General features: G+C 41.5%; 1 protein-coding gene across 1 annotated transcript in view; it reads left to right on the top strand.

Annotated features, from left to right (window-relative positions):
* Positions 1-278: 278 nt before the first annotated feature.
* The window catches only part of LOC120915245 (visinin-like), a 49687-nt gene continuing 33108 nt past the window's right edge, over positions 279-16857 (top strand). Inside the window, exon 1 of the mRNA XM_040325592.1 lies at positions 279-807. Coding sequence (XP_040181526.1) covers positions 427-807 — 381 coding nt within the window. The 5' untranslated portion in view covers positions 279-426. The remainder of the gene's footprint in view (positions 808-16857) is intronic.

The raw sequence follows: 16857 nt of genomic DNA, 5'->3' as shown, positions 1-16857 counted from the left end.
AAATACAGATGCCAAACAAGATAAAGAAAAGTTCCAGGTATACCCATGAAAACTGAAAAAAATATATGGCGAATTGTTGTGGCCTACAGTTTAGTGTAGCTACAGAGAGGAGGAAGGGATATAGACAGAGAGCATATGGCGGAAATTAAAGACATGACTAAATCTGCTCAGGACTAAAATCTCCCTTCATTAAAAAGATCTAGGTATCACTAAGCCCTTTACTCAGGCACTTCTGAAAGGTGTAGAAGAAGGGGCTGGATTTTCAATCTCTGATGTAATAAGTCACTTAAGAATCTATAAAAGGAAAATTAGGCGTTCCTGACATCTCTACTTCAGTTAAGCCCAGCAGAAGTATCAGAAGTTTGAAGATATTTATTTTCTTACTGCAGCCACTGGTAAAACATAGAGTAGGGGATCACAACAACCATGGGGAACACGAAAAGTGGAGCCCTTTCGAAAGAAATCCTTGAAGACCTGAAACTGAACACAAAGTATTCAGAGGACGAGCTTTTCAACTGGTACGAAAGTTTTAAGAAACAATGTCCAGATGGCAAGATAACACGCCCAGACTTTGAGAAGATCTACGCCAATTTCTTCCCCAATTCGGACCCGAAGACCTACGCCAGGCATGTTTTCCGCAGCTTCGACACAAATGATGATGGCACCCTGGACTTCCGAGAGTACATCATTGCACTTCATCTAACCTCTTCAGGGAAAACAAGCCTTAAGCTAGAATGGGCATTTTCTTTGTTTGATGTGGACAGGAACGGTGAAGTCAGCAAAGTTGAAGTACTTGAGATCATCTCAGTAAGTACAGTTTTGTGTTTAGCCTTTTACTAGAGAATCCACAGTGTAAAATAAACTGATGTTTAACCATTTTGCGTTAGGGGCAATTTTGTGATTTTTACTCACATGTTAAAATCTGTATTATTTTACAAAAAATAGTTTCAAACCCCAAACAATTATAATAATATAATCAATTATATAATAATGTAGTATAAAATGATGGTTATTTTTTTTGTGCTGCATTATATTTGTGCAACTATTTATCAATCGTATATTTTCAGTAAAAAATACTCTAATATTTTAATACACACAAAAACTCGATAATACCTAATTTTTTTAAATATGAAAGATGGGGTTGCACTTAGTAGACACTAAAACATTCTTGAAAAGTCTTAAAATTATACGCACCCTTGAAATGGCAAAAAAACAGCACCCCAAATTGTTCGTAGGCAACGTTTTAAAAGTCTTTACAAGTCATCAATTTAGAGTTAAAAGTGAATGATGATCTTAGAATTATTGCTGTCACTAATATTAGCAGCAATACCTATTCGCATTCATATATGTGTGCAGGGTGATGGGGTTGTTGTTAAAACATTTTTATATATAATTTTATATAAATTATATATTTTTTTAAATATAATTACATTTTTTTACACTTTTTTGTTTTACAAATAACTTTATTGCTATTCCAAGGGGGCTAACAAGTCCACTATATAATGCATTGGCAGGGGACCGGTTCTGTTTTTAGAGACATCGGGGTTCTATTATGCCCCTAATATCTTCCTTACCGCCACTGCATTGGTTGTGCACTCAGCATCTTAGCAAGGATTTTGACAGCTATGAACCCAGAAAGGCTCAGAGCTCAGCACTTCCATGTTCATTCATCACAGAGCAGATTGGAGAACTGTACTGTTGCGTTTCACAGAACTGTAAAAGTGATCAAGTGACTTTACAGCAGCTCAAACCACTTTTACATCTATTCCATGTGTTAATTGTACAAAAACAGCAGCATTTTCACTAGTTAGAGCTAGCTTGTATACTGTATAATGGAAGGTGCGTTTTTGGTGTGTTCTTAGAGTCACCAGCACACCAAGATCTCCAAAATGGGTCCAAAGCTTTATTCAGTGATTACATCATTACTGCAAATAACAATGTTTTGGAGTCACGCATGGCCCCCTCATCAGGCATGTGATGCAGGGCACAAGAATTAAATGTTGCCCCCCCCCCCCCCCCCCCGAAAAAAGGCCCACGAAAAGGCCCTCATCCTTTATTTAATATCATGATAATTAAAACTAAAATGGGGCACTGATAGCACACAGGATCATCCCAGTTTGCGCTGCTGTGGTTTCTCTCTCCTTTCAATGCAGCAGCGCGCGCTGAACTGGCAATGATGAACTGGTTTGATGACAAGTGATTGCTTTGTCATTGCTTTGTCAGCCCTTTACCCTGATCTGTGATGCACTGGGTCCTGCGGACCCAGCCATCACGGACACTTTCAAGAAGCGGTCTGAGAGGCCTCGCTGTAGCCATCATTCCATCATTTGGCTATATCGAGGTTGGCAAGTGGGAGGGACTTGACCTGAGCTGAGTAAACCAGCCTGCCACTCGCATTACCTAGATTTACTATGAAAATAGAACTCACCAGCTGGCAAAGTGGTACCTGAGCCTCTTATTCCATCTTGCAGCACTGGTGGTGTCAGTGATGAGCGGGTACTTGTGCTTTGCCTGTGCTATGCTGTGTGATGTGCTCCAGCTAGGAAACCTGCTCCACACTCACAAGCCATGCCTACCCCACGCCGCTCGTCCCACTTGGCCGCTCCCCAGAAATGTACACAGGAGCTGGAGGCAGAGATGGTGCCGTGCCGGTGGTGTATTTTATATAATGCTGGCTGCCTGTGCCTGTTGTTCGCACCCGCCTGGCGGATGCAACACTGTCTGAGGCTGAGTGAGAGCTAATGCCATTACAGCAATTAGCGATACATTTCTTCTACTTACACACAGGAGTCAGGACATATAGAGGTGGCGGCAGGGCAACCAAGCCATGGCCGCCCCTGCCCAAACTGCCGCCTGGGTCCCATGGACCCACCGGGACCCATGGTAGGGTAGGCCCTGATGTGACGTAACATGATGAAGGGGTCCTGTGTAGCTCCAAAGAGTTGCTATTTGCTGTGACGATGTGATCGCTGAACAAAGCTTTGGACCCATTTTGAAGATCTGGGTGTGCTGGTGATACCTCTCTGACTATTCACGGTTCCAGCCGGTAGTCACTTCAGGACCAACTTACATACACAGCCATCTCTACAGGAATGTGTGTGTTAAGAATAATGCTTTGGAATCTTTGGTGTGTTCAAATAGGGCACCAAAGATGCAATATGCAGGACTTTTGAAAAAGAAATGCACTCGCACCTCAGTGATTTGAATAATTACAGACAATTTAAAGGGGACGATTTGTCACATGCTTTTCTTGCACTTAAAAGGTGCGTTTTAGTGCAGCAAAAGCGCACCACTGTGAACAGGGCCTTAAGGTCTGTAATAAAAACAAGTTTTCAACAAGAATTCAGATAGAATTAGCCATGCTAGGCCAACACGATCAGATTTAATGCAGATTCAGATTTTAAAAAAAGCGTAAATATCCATCACTCATGGCATCTGAGGGCTGTACTGTTTGATACTAAATCAGCATAAAACTCAAGGCATTTGGGGCCCTTATATATCTCTGTAAATTAAAATAAATTATTACTTTCTGTTGTTGCTCTAAATCAATGAAAAGTTGTCTTTTGGATTGTTCCAGGCTAATACACTGTCTTAATAAATAGGCCCGCAGGATAGAAAAATGATAATGGTTTTAACTAATTACCTTTAAAGAGTAACTTTTAGTGAGCCATGTACATTGCAAGGATTTTAACTTTGCTGCAGACTCCTACTATTTGTTATTCTAAATCCCTGTGTTTTTTCTGAGTGAGTCTATGTAAGTGATTTCAAATGTATCAACCAGCTGCAAAGCTCTTATGAGGAACGTTGAAGGGTCTGCATCCCATTAGATGTGATTTCTTATTGGGAGTATCTCACCAAAAATAATTTTTTTGTTACATGAGATGCCCGAAATCTGACTTGGTGCACAATTCTGGGAAAATCAATAAGCCAATCACACAAGCAGGAAATTACATATCTGGGGGGTGTTTTGTACATATTCTGTGTACAGAACACCTCCAGGTAGCCATATTGCATTGCGTATTACAGAAAATGGCAGATTGAAAAGGAAAGATGATTTTTAATAGCATTTAATTACAGTATGACTTGTGTCGCAAATGTATATGCTATATACATTTTTTTTTTAATAATTTTTTTTCTATGAAAGTGGAGTTACTCTTCAAAGGCTTTGTAAAGGTTCAGCTTTGTTTTTTTAATAACAAACATGTCATATTTACCTGCTCTGTGCAATGGTTTTGCACAGAGCACCTAAAATCCTTCTCTTCTTGGGCCTCCTGCCAGTGCTCCTGGCCCTCCCCCTGCTGAGTGCCCCCATAGATAGTTGCTTGCTCTAGTGACACTCGTCGGTGCTCATTCCCGAGCCACTTCTGAGTGTCTGAGTCACACACAGCGCGGCTCAGCCCCACCCTTACTGGATCGGGATCGGGCTCGGATGAGTATGTGGGGGGTGGGGGGAGTATGGGGTGAAGCTGCACACTGAAGGTTTTTTATTTCAATGCAAAAAAAACTTTCAGCCTCCTATCTGATCGCCTCACCCATCTCTACGTCCTCAATAGGTCCTATCTAACACCCCACTACCTCTCCAGGTATAGGCTGGAGCATAGTTCAGCATGTCCTAGGTGTGGTGATCCTTCTACCACTTGCTATGGTCTTGCCCATCCATGCAGGTGTACTGGTCACAGGTTGTTAAATTTCTCCACGATCTCATGGGTTCCCCCCTGACCCTGTTCCCCTGTCAATGTATACTGGGGCTCCTCTCCCTCTCTCTCTGAGGGCGAAAAACACCTAAACATTTTTTTTGCAAGAATTACTATTCTTAGCTAGAGTGTAAATTGCCAGGACATGCATGAGAGAGTCGCCCCCCACTATTCAAAAGTGGATCAGAGCTATTAATGCCACCCTTCCCTACAAAAGGGTACTCTATTTACATAGGGGCTGTCCAAACAAATACCATAAATCGTGGGATAGGTGGCTAGAGGATGCAGAGGAATGATCCTTGATTTACACTAGCAACCCCCCAAACCCCCCTCCCAGAATGACCTATGTATTCATTCATATGATTCTCCCCCTTCCCCCTCTCCGTGGGCATTTACAACCATATTAATAAACAATGCACCGTTTGGTGTTTTACCTACAATGTACATCATTGGTTCCACTTGTTAACAGAACCCTCAATGACTTGTAACCAGTATGCATATGTCAATGCGATTACCCTGTGTGTAGTGCTTGTTGCACTTTTTTTTTGTATGTCTCTTTTATTTTATGCTCAATAAAACTTTGTTTTTTGATTAAAAAAAAAACAACTTCCGCCTCTAGAACCACTTTAAATAGTTTACACATTGTTAGATTAGTATAAAGGCTATTGAATATCTTCTATTTAATAATGAATGTACCCAATGACACTGACATACAGTATGAAAACTAATAGATGAAAGTTAGTTCACATAACTTAATACGTAACAATACGTTACAGTCCTAGCTATTCAGATCTGTCTTCCTGCCTGCTTTCTAAGGAGTTAACATCAAGTCCCAAACTGTCTGAGAGTATATGGATATGAATAGGCAATTGTAAATGGGGTGTAGGCCTTTTCCTGTGCTAATACAATCATTTGAAATCCAGTGGTCTATTTCCTAAAACATAAGCATTTACAGGCATGTGTTTACAATGATATGTATCATAATCTGATTGCACAAAGTTGGAAAAAGGACAAATAACAGTACTCGGCTCTTAAGAATTTAAAAAACTTGTATTCAACTGTAAAGTTTACACAAAAAAATATTTTTCTGACCCCTGTTGATTATAATGTGACTGTAATATTGTAACTGAAACTCTACAACTCTTTTAGATACAGAATTTGCTTTGACAAGGAAAAGTTATTTGTGTGACTGTAGAGTCAAAGCCTAGTTTTAGGTTTTAGGCTAGAAAGTGATTCATTTTCTAGAGGAGTACATTCTCCGCTCATCCAGTGAACCCATGTTCATGTTAAATATCCAATAAAGTTTAGGGAATCTTCTCATTTATTTTTGTTTGTTTGTTTTTTTGGTCCATATAATTGTTTTTGTTGTTCCTTTGTCTCCCTCGAGTTGATTTAAGCATTTAAAAATATGAAGGTTTGCTGGACTGCAAAAAAATGTCTTCTTTAAGACCTGGGCTTTAAAAAAAGACCCTTTTACAAGCGTTTGGCATTTTTTTTTCAATGTATAAGGCCTTGTACACACTATCAGTCCAAACTGATGAAAACGGACTGAAGGACTGTTCTCATCGGTTAACCGATGAAGCTGACTGATGGTCTGATGTGCCTACACACCATCAGTTCAAAAACCGATCGAGTCCAACGCGGTGACGTAAAACACAACGACGTGCTGAAAAAATCGAAGTTCAATGCTTCCAAGCATGCGTCGACTTGATTCTGAGCATGCACGGGTTTTTAACCGATGCTTTTGCGTACTAACCATCGGTTTTGATCTATCGGTTATCAGTCCATCAGTTCAATTTTAAAGCATGTTTTATTTTTTTTTGACTGAAGGATAACTGACTGTTTGGACCAATGAAACGGACCTTCAGTCCGTTTTCATCAGTTTGGACTGATCGTGTGTACAAGGCCTAAAACCACCTCTAAAGCCTCGTACACACGACAGTTTTCAACACATAGTTTTCCTCATCAAGTTCCTTGTTAGGCTGTCGAGGAACTCGACAAGGCAAGTTTCTCCATTCCCGTTGAAGAAATAGAGAACTTGCTCTCTTTTTGGCTCGTCGAGTTTCTCAACAGTTTCCTCGGCAAAAAAATATTTTCCAGTAAGTTTCTTGCTGGTTTTTGCCGAGAAACTCGGTCGTGTGTACGAGGCTTGAGTTCATCTAGGTGTCCATGCACACATTTTAGAGGCGTATTAGAAGAGGAGCAAATACAAGCTGATATAAAAACCATCAAAAGACACATTAAGGAGAGGAGCTGAAGAGCAGAAAAATCGTTGAATGCACCTAAAGATATCTAAACGCTAGATGCGTTTAGGTGCATTTGAGCGTTCTTGCAGTTCAATGGCAAGAATGAATTGATATTTTAGCCAATGTAATCCAGTAACGTTTAAACTCTTGACACGCCATTTTTAGGAAACTTTTGTCTTTCCAGGAGTTTTGGGGTTCAGAGGAGAAAAGCAGATGCTCTGTGTGCATGAAGCCTAACAGTTAAATGCCCGCTTCATTTCTCTAGGGAGATATAATGCTTGTATAGTATCTAAAATTAGAAGAAAATCTTACACTAATCTCCTAAATCTTATGTTAATTGTTAATTTAAATTTAAGCCAATAGGTTCAATTTATAATTGTAAAACGTCCTCTATATGACCAGATGGAAACATGCACAACTGACTGCAGGTCCTGGCGGCTTTGAATTGCCTCTCGGAATTATGATTCACCCTATATTGAAATCTATGACCATCATGAAAATAAAATGTTAAGCAAGAGTCTAGATCTAATCTGTTGTCATAATAAAAGAAATAGGAAAATACTGTCCTAGTTATGTGGGTTTTTATGACTCACAATACATATGTGGAGGAACGTCAAACGTTAGGCGCTGTGTGTGGACATTGCTCCTCCGCATGTCACAGTTGTCAACAATAAGGGTGGACACAGATACAGCATAGGTTCCACTACCTTCCAATGATTTTAAAGTAGACCCATCATGTCAATTCCTTGGGACTGATTTACTAAGCTGTCCACTTTGAGCTCATTTTGGCCTAGTTCAGAAACCTCTCTATGTATTATTTGCTGGCAGCATAAGGATTAAAAACAGTTAATTGTGGTTTAATTCTGCTTTAAAAATGTTGATGCCTTCATGGAGTATTGATATACACTAAAAAGGGAGAGTTTGGGACTTTAAAGTTGTTGTAAAGGTACAATTTTGTTTTCTAAATAGCTTACTTTACCTTGTAAGCAGTAATGCAAGGCTTTCTCCCTGGTGTGAAGTGTTGTGCTTGCCCCTCCCTTGGACTACAGGAGAGTCAGGATTCTCTCTACGTTGCAGATAGAGAAAGGAGCTGTGTGTTAGTGGGCGTCCTGACTCTCCTGTAGTCCAAGGGAGGGGACGAGCACGACACTCCACACCAGGGAGAAAGCCTTGCATTACTGTGTGGAGTTACAGACAGAAGAACAGGAAGTGAGGATTTCTCAGAAGAAATAAGGACATTTAAAAGAAAAATGGAAGGATGAGGTAAGTGAAGGAGGACTAAAATCTTTTATATATATTCCCTTAGCGTCTCCTCCAAGAGCTTGCATACTATTGATGTTAGTCTAACTGGTCTGTAATTCCCAGGGATGTATCTTGGCCCTTTTTTAAATATTGGTGCTACATTGGCTTTTCTCCAATCAGCTGGTACCATTCCAGTCAGTAGACTGTTAGTAAAAATTGGTAACAATAGTCTGGCAATTACTTGTCATGTGTTTCTTTTAATATGAGTTAGGGACCTTAGATGTCCCTTAGGCCTTGGACGTGGGTACAGGAAGGAAAGCTGGTCCGCTGGAGATACCCGGATGTGGTGAGAGGCCCGAGTGATCGGAGCTACAAACAGGTCTTGTGCTTGTTATAGGAAAGCCAGTCTTGTATGATAAAAAGACTACATAACCCGGGTGCAGGGCGAAATGCACAGTTAAATGTGAGCATGATGGCTTATGGATTTTTGTGTGTCAGTCGCCTAAATAAAAAACGTTTTTTCCTTACACTATTGGAGCCCTATATCACCTCTGATTTTATGAAATCCCCGACCGTGGTGAGTGGAAGGAGCGGTGCTACCTTAGTTGATTAACCTGACTGACCTACTCAAGCAGAGGGTCAATACTGTCTGGTGAATTCTCATATGTGGTGGTGGCTTACTGCTCAACACAAGAGAACCTTTTAAAGAGCATTTTATAATCAATAGAATGGAATTTAGTTTGCACAGTTTGCACCGAGAACTTTTTTGGAAAGTATTGCAGATAAATGATAGCTGCAAGCAGCACTTGAATGATGTTATTCATTAATTGACTTTCTCTTTAAAGCGGAGGTTCACCCAAATAACACTAAAGCTGTACTAAATTCTAAAAATATAATGTTCCATATAGTGCATAATCCATATAGTGCAGCTTTAAAGCGGAGAAGCTCTATACGGCGCCTGCGCAGTCAGCTCTACACGGCTCCTAGTCAGTGTGCAGGTGCCGTATAGAGCCGACTCGCAGCTCTGCATGTTCGGCTTCTTTCGGAAACACTGTGACTCGTGACACGCCTACGCAATACGGGGGGCCTTATCCAGGGGAACTTTTTCTGAAAGGACGTCAATCACATGGGCGACCTCCCAGAGGACATTCCTCCTCAGCATAGAAACGCCTACTCCCGCGGGGAGAAGTACCCGGAAGCCAGATTGCAAATATAGATTATACAGTATGTACAGCGTAAAAAAAAAAAAATGCGGACTGTACATGTTAGAAGTATAAAGAATTTGGTCTGATATAGATGTTATTTGGGTGAACCTCCGCTTTAAAGCTGCACTATATGGATTATGCACTATATGGAACATTATATTTTTAGAATTTAGTATTATTTAGCATAATTTATGGTTGATGGCTTAAGCGCTGTGATTAAATACGAAAGGATAGTGTCAGCCTTTGCCCTTGCCAAACTTCTTTTTTTTTTGTGTGAATTTAACCACTTCATGTGAAACGACGTGTACTACGTTTTGAGGAAGTGGTTATTACGGGGGGGAGCCTGCTTCACCCTGGTACAGTTTTTTAGAGCTGGTGGTCGGCTTTCTGGTGATAACAACTGATGCGGCTCAACAGCAGCAGCCACTCAGCTGTTATCACAAGTAGTGGGAGGGGATGTACCCCCCCCCCCAAACTCCTTCTGCCGCTTCGCCCCGGAGTCCCGAGTGACCAGCCGGCACATCACCAGCTGCAAGTGGGCCAAACAAAGCCAGATTCAGCTTAGATCGGGTCTCCGATGTAGTAACCCGGAAGCAACGTCACAATGTCACTTTTTTTTAAATACACAGGATTCCAAAATGCAGATTTTGGCATTTTTAAATACTTTTTAAGGGGTTGTAAAGGAAACATTTTTTTCCCCTAAATAGCTTCCTTTATTTCTTCTGAGAAATCCTCACTTCCTGTTCTTCTGTCTGTAACTCCACACAGTAATGCAAGGCTTTCTCCCTGGTGTGGAGAAAGCCTCTTGAGGGGGGAGGGGGCGAGCAGGCAAGTCAGGACGCTCTCTACTTTGCAGATAGAGAAAGGAGCTGTGTGTTAGTGGGCGTCTTGACACTCCTGCTCGCCCTCTCCCCCCTCAAAAGGCTTTCTTCACACCAGGGAGAAATCCTCGCATTACGGTGTGTAGTTACAGACAGAAGAACAGGAAGTGAGGATTTCTCAGAAGAAATAAGGACATTAAAAAGCAAAAAGCAAAATGGAAGGATGAGGTAAGTGAAAGAGGACTGCACTAAGGTAAAGGAAGCTATTTAGGGGGGGGAAAATCCTTTACAACCCCTTTAAGTGCAAAGGAAGGATCTGGGGTCTTTTAAAGAGTACCTGTCACTGCCTATTACTGTCACAGATGTTTACATTCCTTGTGACAGCAATAAAAGTGATCATTTTTTTTTCTTTTAACCACTTGCCGACCGCCTTACGTATTTTAACGGCGGCACTTTAAAGATGGATATCTCGGTAACGGCAGCAGCTGCTGCCACAACCAAGGTATCCATCTTCAGTGCCGACGGTCCTGTAAACGATAACGGATGTCTCTGCGGTGGATTCGCCGCGATATCGGTGGCGGGAGAGGGCCTCCCGCCGCTCTCCCGCGCCCTCCGCCGCTTATCGGAGCCGTCGGTAGCGGCGGAGGCGATCGGGACCGTTCGGCACCTGTGTGGGGATGCGACTGAGGGAAAAATCGCCCCCACCTGTCCCCATATCTCTGCTGGGCGGAAGTGACGTCAAAACGTCAGTCCCGCCCAGCGTCTTAAAGCAACATTTTTTTTTTCTGTCATTTGAAAAAATTACAGTTTATTTATTTATTTATTTTTTGCATTTAAGCCTAAATATGAGATCTGAGGTCTTTTTGACCCCAGATCTCATATTTAAGAGGACCTGTCATGTTTTTTTCTATTACAAGGGATGTTTACATTCCTTGTAATAGGAATAAAAGTGATATATTTTTTTTTTTTATTTCAGTGTAAAAAATTATACAAATAAATAAAAATAAATAAGAAAACAAAAAAAAAATTTTTTAAAACGCCCCGTCCCGACGAGCTCGCGCACAGAAGCGAACGCATACGCGAGTAGCACCCGCATATGAAAACGGTGTTCAAACCACACAAGTGAGGTATCGCCGCGATCGTTAGAGCGAGAGCAATAATTCTAGTCCTAGACCTACTCTGTAGCTCAAAAAATGCAACCTGTAGAATTTTTTAAACGTCGCCTATCGAGATTTTTAAGGGTAAAAGTTTGACGCCATGCTACGAGCGGGCGCAATTTTTAAGCGTGTCATGTTGGGTATCATTTTACTCGGCGTAACATTATCTTTCACAATATATAAAAAATTGGGCAAAAATTATTGTTGTCTTATTTTTTAATTAAAAAAAATTAATTTTTCACAAAAAAAGTGCGCTTGTAAGACCGCTGCGCAAATACGGTGTGACAAAAAGTATTGCAATGACTGCCATTTTATTCCCTAGGATGTCTGCTAAAAAATATATATAATGTTTGGGGGTTCTGATTAATTTTCTAGCAAAAAATTTGTGATTTTTACATGAAGGAGAGAAGTGCCAAAATAGGCCTGGTGATTAAGTGGTTAAAGAGACAGTTATTTTTTTTTTCAAATTATTTAAGAAAAGAAAAATGATTCTTTTTTTTAAAGCCCCCCCCCCCAGGCTTGGTGCAGAAGTGGTTAATGCCATCTGCCAGTAGCAAGATGCTTAAGACACTGATTCTACCGATTAAAAAAAAATACTCTCAACAAAATACAGTTTTCTTTGGTAATTTTTCTAGATTTCCATTGTTCTGAAATACCTTTTTGTAATTCAATTTCCAAGTCGGATCCTCATCTATATTAATGTGATTTATTTTCGACAGTACAGGAAGATTACCCAGGCATTCCTTGAAAGTTGCTTCAAAGTTGCCTTAAATTGGCTTTAAAGTCGCTTCAAAGATGCTCCAAAGTCACTTCAAAGTTGCATCAAGTAGTACTCAAGTCGCCAGGACTTTGCCTGGCAAAATCTCACCGAATATAAGCCGAGGCTCTAATTTTACCACAAAAAAATGGGAAAACGTATTGACTCAAGTATAAGCCTAGAGTGAGAATGCAGCAGCTACTGTAAGCGGAAAAGAGGTTCAACATTGGGTGCCCATTCTCACTGTGCCCATTGTAGCCTTACTGTGCCCATTGCAGCCTTACTGTGCCCATTCTCACTGTGCCCATTCTCACTGTGCCCATTGTAGCCTTACTGTGCCCATTCTCACTGTGCCCATTGCAGCCTCAGTGTACCTGTATTCTTTTTTTTTATTTTTTTTATTTATAACAGGAAGATCGGCCTGCACAGGCCACAATGGTACAACAGTTCCACTAGTGTTACATCACGTATCAGGTTATAGGCTCAACAGTTCAGTATACCATCTTATGTAACATTACAGATCACTTCTTGAAAGTCTGTATATTCTACTGGTAATATCATCAAATAACCTCCGCCTGTGTCTAAATATAGTGCGTCTCTAGAGATTCCCTGGATGTATGACCCTGTTCAGTGCGGCAGTATGTGTGTTTTTCAAGAGGCCTAGGAAATCGTCTATCGGTCTACGTGTGATGCCCCTTGTGAGGATCCCCTCAGGGGCCTAAGCGATCATCACGTGTGCCCCTCGACCCAGGGGGGGCCCTTAAGTAACTTGACCCATACAAGGCCAATCCTCCCTTAATTTTCCAAAATATTTAAATAAGAGAGTAGGAAAAACAGGTACTGGTGTATCGAAAGAGAAGAAGAAGAAGAGAGAAAAAAAAAAAAAAAGGAAACAAGTAGAAAAAAGAAAGAAAAGAGAAGTATCAGCGGGTTGCGGGGGGGGGAGTCCTGGGGGGAGGTGCGGTCAGAGAGTCAGGGGTATGTCCTAATCGGCGTCACCTGCTTACTCTTCCCTAAGGCTCTGTCCTTCAGAGGAGTATTTAAACACGTTCCACAGTTGCCATGTGTTTTTGTATGCCTCCTGTTTATTTTGGCTGGTGAGGATAAGGTCCTCCAGATGGTTGATATTGTCGACTTTATTGAGCCAGAGGGCTAGTGTAGACGGGTTCTGGGATTTCCAAGTCAGCGGGATGCAGGCCTTAGCCGCATCCAGTAGGTGGCGTACCACCGATTTTTTATAGACCCGCAACGGAGTATTCGTCGCGGTACCTGTATTCTTGACAGGCTGTGGGCATCCATTTTTCAAAAGTCGCGGCTTCCTCCTGGTCCTACTCCGTTCCGTGATAGTGTTCCGCTACCACCTATCATGAAGGTCCTCTCATCCTGGGACTCAGTTTCCCAGCAAACACTGTATTCAGTGTTCCCGCCAATCACGGACCTTCTTTCATCCTCGGACAAGAAGACGTCCGTGATAGGCGGAACACTGAACACTGAAGTGTCTGCTGGGAAAGTCCGAGGATGAGAGGACCTCTCGTCAAACGCCTATCAAGAACTGGACCAGGAGAAAGCAGCGACTTTTGAAAAATGGACACCCACAGTCCTTCAGGTACACTGACTCCAATATAAGCTGAGGGGGCTATTTTCAGCCCTAAAACAAGGGCTGAAAAAACTTGGCTTATACTCGAGTATATACGGTATACATTATACAATTTTTTTGCTAAATTTTCCTTTAGATTTACCAAAACTATATAATATGAGGTCAAACCTAAACAATTTCAATTTGAATGCAATCAGGCAGGCCCTGGAAGGTAATTCAATGAGAAAATTGTATAATGTATAGCCAGCTTTAGATGGTTGTCTCCAGAGCAGGTATCCCCATTTGAAGATTTCCTCTCACCCTCCATTTCACTGACAACTAAAAAGAACCAATGGTGTAGGTTAAAGGGGTTGTAAAGGTTTGTTTTTTATTTTCTAAATAGGTTCCTTTAAGTTAGTGCATTCTTGGTTCACTTACCTTTTCCTTCGATTTACCTTCTAAGGGCCAGATTCACGTACAGTGGCGTTTCTTTGAGCTGGCGTAGCGCATCTCATATGCGCTACGCCGACGTAACATAGAGAGGCAAGACCAGTATTCACAAAGCACTTGCTCCCTAAGTTACGGCGGCGTAGCGTAAATGGGCCGGCGTAAGCCCGGCTAATTCAAATTAGGAAGGTAGTGGGCGTGTTGTATTAAAATGAACCGTGACCCCATGTAAATTAATGGCCGAATGAACGGCGCATGCTCAGAATCACGTCGCATATACTACCTAAGATACCACGGCTCAATGCGTACGACGTGAACGTAACCTACGCCCAGCCCCATTCACGTACGACTTACGTAAACAACGTAAAATACGACGGCTGTTCCGACGTCCATACCCTAACATGACTTACCCCTGCTTTAGGTGGAATAACTTTACACCGGACATACACCTTACGTAAACGGCGTAGCTTACTGCGACGGGCGCAAGTACGTTCGTGAATCGGCGTATCTAGGTAATTTACATATTCGACGCGTAAATCAATGGAAGCGTAAATATGCATCCAATATACGACGGCGTAGGAGACTTACGTCGGTCGGATCAAGCCAAAATTCAGGCGTATCTTGTTTCAAGAATAAAGCGCATAGATACGACGGCACATCCTAGAACTTACGCGGCGTATCAGAAGATACGTCGCGTAAGTCGTACGTGAATCTGGGCCTAAATGTTTTTTTTCTTTGTCTGAATTTCTCACTTCCTGTTCTCCTCAGTAAGTTTGCCCCCATCATCCGAGTTGTTCTGGCTGGGGTCAGTCAGCCAGAACAGCTTACTGAGGAGGAACAGGAAGTGAGAAATTCAGACAAAGTAAACAAAGAAAAAAAACATTTAGAAGGCAAATGGAAGGAAAAGGTAAGTGAACCAACAATGCACTGGCTTAAAGGAACCTATTTAGAAAATAAAAAACAAACCTTTACAAGCCCTTTAAACTCCCCAGCAGGTATACAGGCAGCAATAAAACCTGGCAGAGGTACTAACCTTTCCACATTCTAACCAAAAGTTCAGCAGAGCAGAAAATCAGATATCAGAAATGTTGAAAGTTCACACACCCCCTGCCGTTTGGAAGGAGAACATTTTAAATATTTAAAGCGGAACTTCCGTAATTTTTTAATCTTTTCATCTATTAAATTTTCTGACCTTGTTGTTTTAACTTTGAATAGTAAAACATTTTTCTGCCAGTAAATACTTTATACAGCCCACTTCCTGTTTCTTGTCTGGTCATTAGTTTAGGCTTATGACATCATGCACAGCTCTCGCTCTCTTAAGCCCTGTACACACGATCGGATATCTGATGGAATCTAATCCGATGGATTTTTTCGTTGGATATCCCATGAAGCTTACTTTCATCAGTCTTGCCTACACACCATCAGTCAAAAATCTGTTTGTGCCAAAACGCTGTGACGTACAACACTACAATGAGCCGAAAAAAATGAAGTTCAATGCTTCCAAGCATGCGTCGACTTGATTCTGAGCATGCATGGATTTTTGACCGATGGAGTTCCATATCCATACAGATGATCGGATTTTTCTATAGGTTTTTTTATCCATAGGAAAAATTTAAAACATGTTCTATTTTTTTACACCGATGGAAATAAAACAGATGGAGCCCATACACGATCAGTTTGTCCGATGAAAACAGTCCATCGGTCTGTTTTCAGCAGACAAACCGATTGTGTGTACGCGGCTTTACTCTTGTTAGAGTTTGCCAGGAAGAAAGGGGGGTGAGTTATAAGAGATCCAATGAACTGCAGAGCTGGAGGTGTACCTCTGTGTGTCTGAGTAAATCCAGGAAGTGAACAGGCAGCAGCTTCAGCTGTCCACAGTTAAAATTATTGCAGCCAGACTCAGTGGAGGAAGATTTCTGCAGCATATTTGGCAAGTACAGAATCACAGTATATAAAATCAAATGTAAAGTGGTTGGTGGTTGGAAGCTTCAGAATGACAAAGATGTTTTTATTACACATTATGTGAGCAGATGGCAGTTCTTTAAATGCAATACTTTATAGTTACCTGGGTAAAACAAATGTAAAAAAGTAAAAAAAAAAAAAGTGTGAATATAAATAAACATTGCAAAGTGAATAAAAAAATAAAATATGTGCTGCTCTGTATTGTAGTCTGCCAATATATCTCTCAGTATAATTTTCCCAGCTACCAATGTGAAAAAATTAATCTATGTCCCACAACAATGATTAACCCCCCTGGCGGTATTCCCGAGTCTGGCTCGGGGTAAGATTTCAATACCAAAAACGGTATCCCCGAGCCAGACTCGGGATCGCCTCGCAGCAGCCACAGGCACAAGTTACTTACCTTGTCCCTGGATTCTGCGATGCATCCCCGCTGTGTGAGCGAGCGGCGTCCTTGCTCGATTTACACAGAGCCTGTGTGACTCTGCTCTCCGTTTCCTGTGACGTTACGATGCACGGGGGCGAGGAACGGCGCCAAAAAAGTAAATAAACACATTACATACAGTATACTGTAATTTTACAGATTACAGTACTGTATGTAAAAAATACACACCCCCCTTGTCCCTAGTGGTCTGCCCAGTGCCCTACATGTTCTTTTATATAATAAAAACTGTTTTTCTGCCTGCAAACTGTGGATTGTCCATAGCAACCAAAAAGTGTCCCTTTATGTCAAAAGTGATTTTAGAGCAGCTA

Source organism: Rana temporaria, chromosome 10 (assembly GCF_905171775.1).
Source record: "Rana temporaria chromosome 10, aRanTem1.1, whole genome shotgun sequence".
Lineage (NCBI taxonomy): Eukaryota > Metazoa > Chordata > Amphibia > Anura > Ranidae > Rana > Rana temporaria.
The sequence above is the reverse complement of the archived record's forward strand: the minus strand, read 5'-3'. Positions and strand labels throughout refer to the sequence as shown.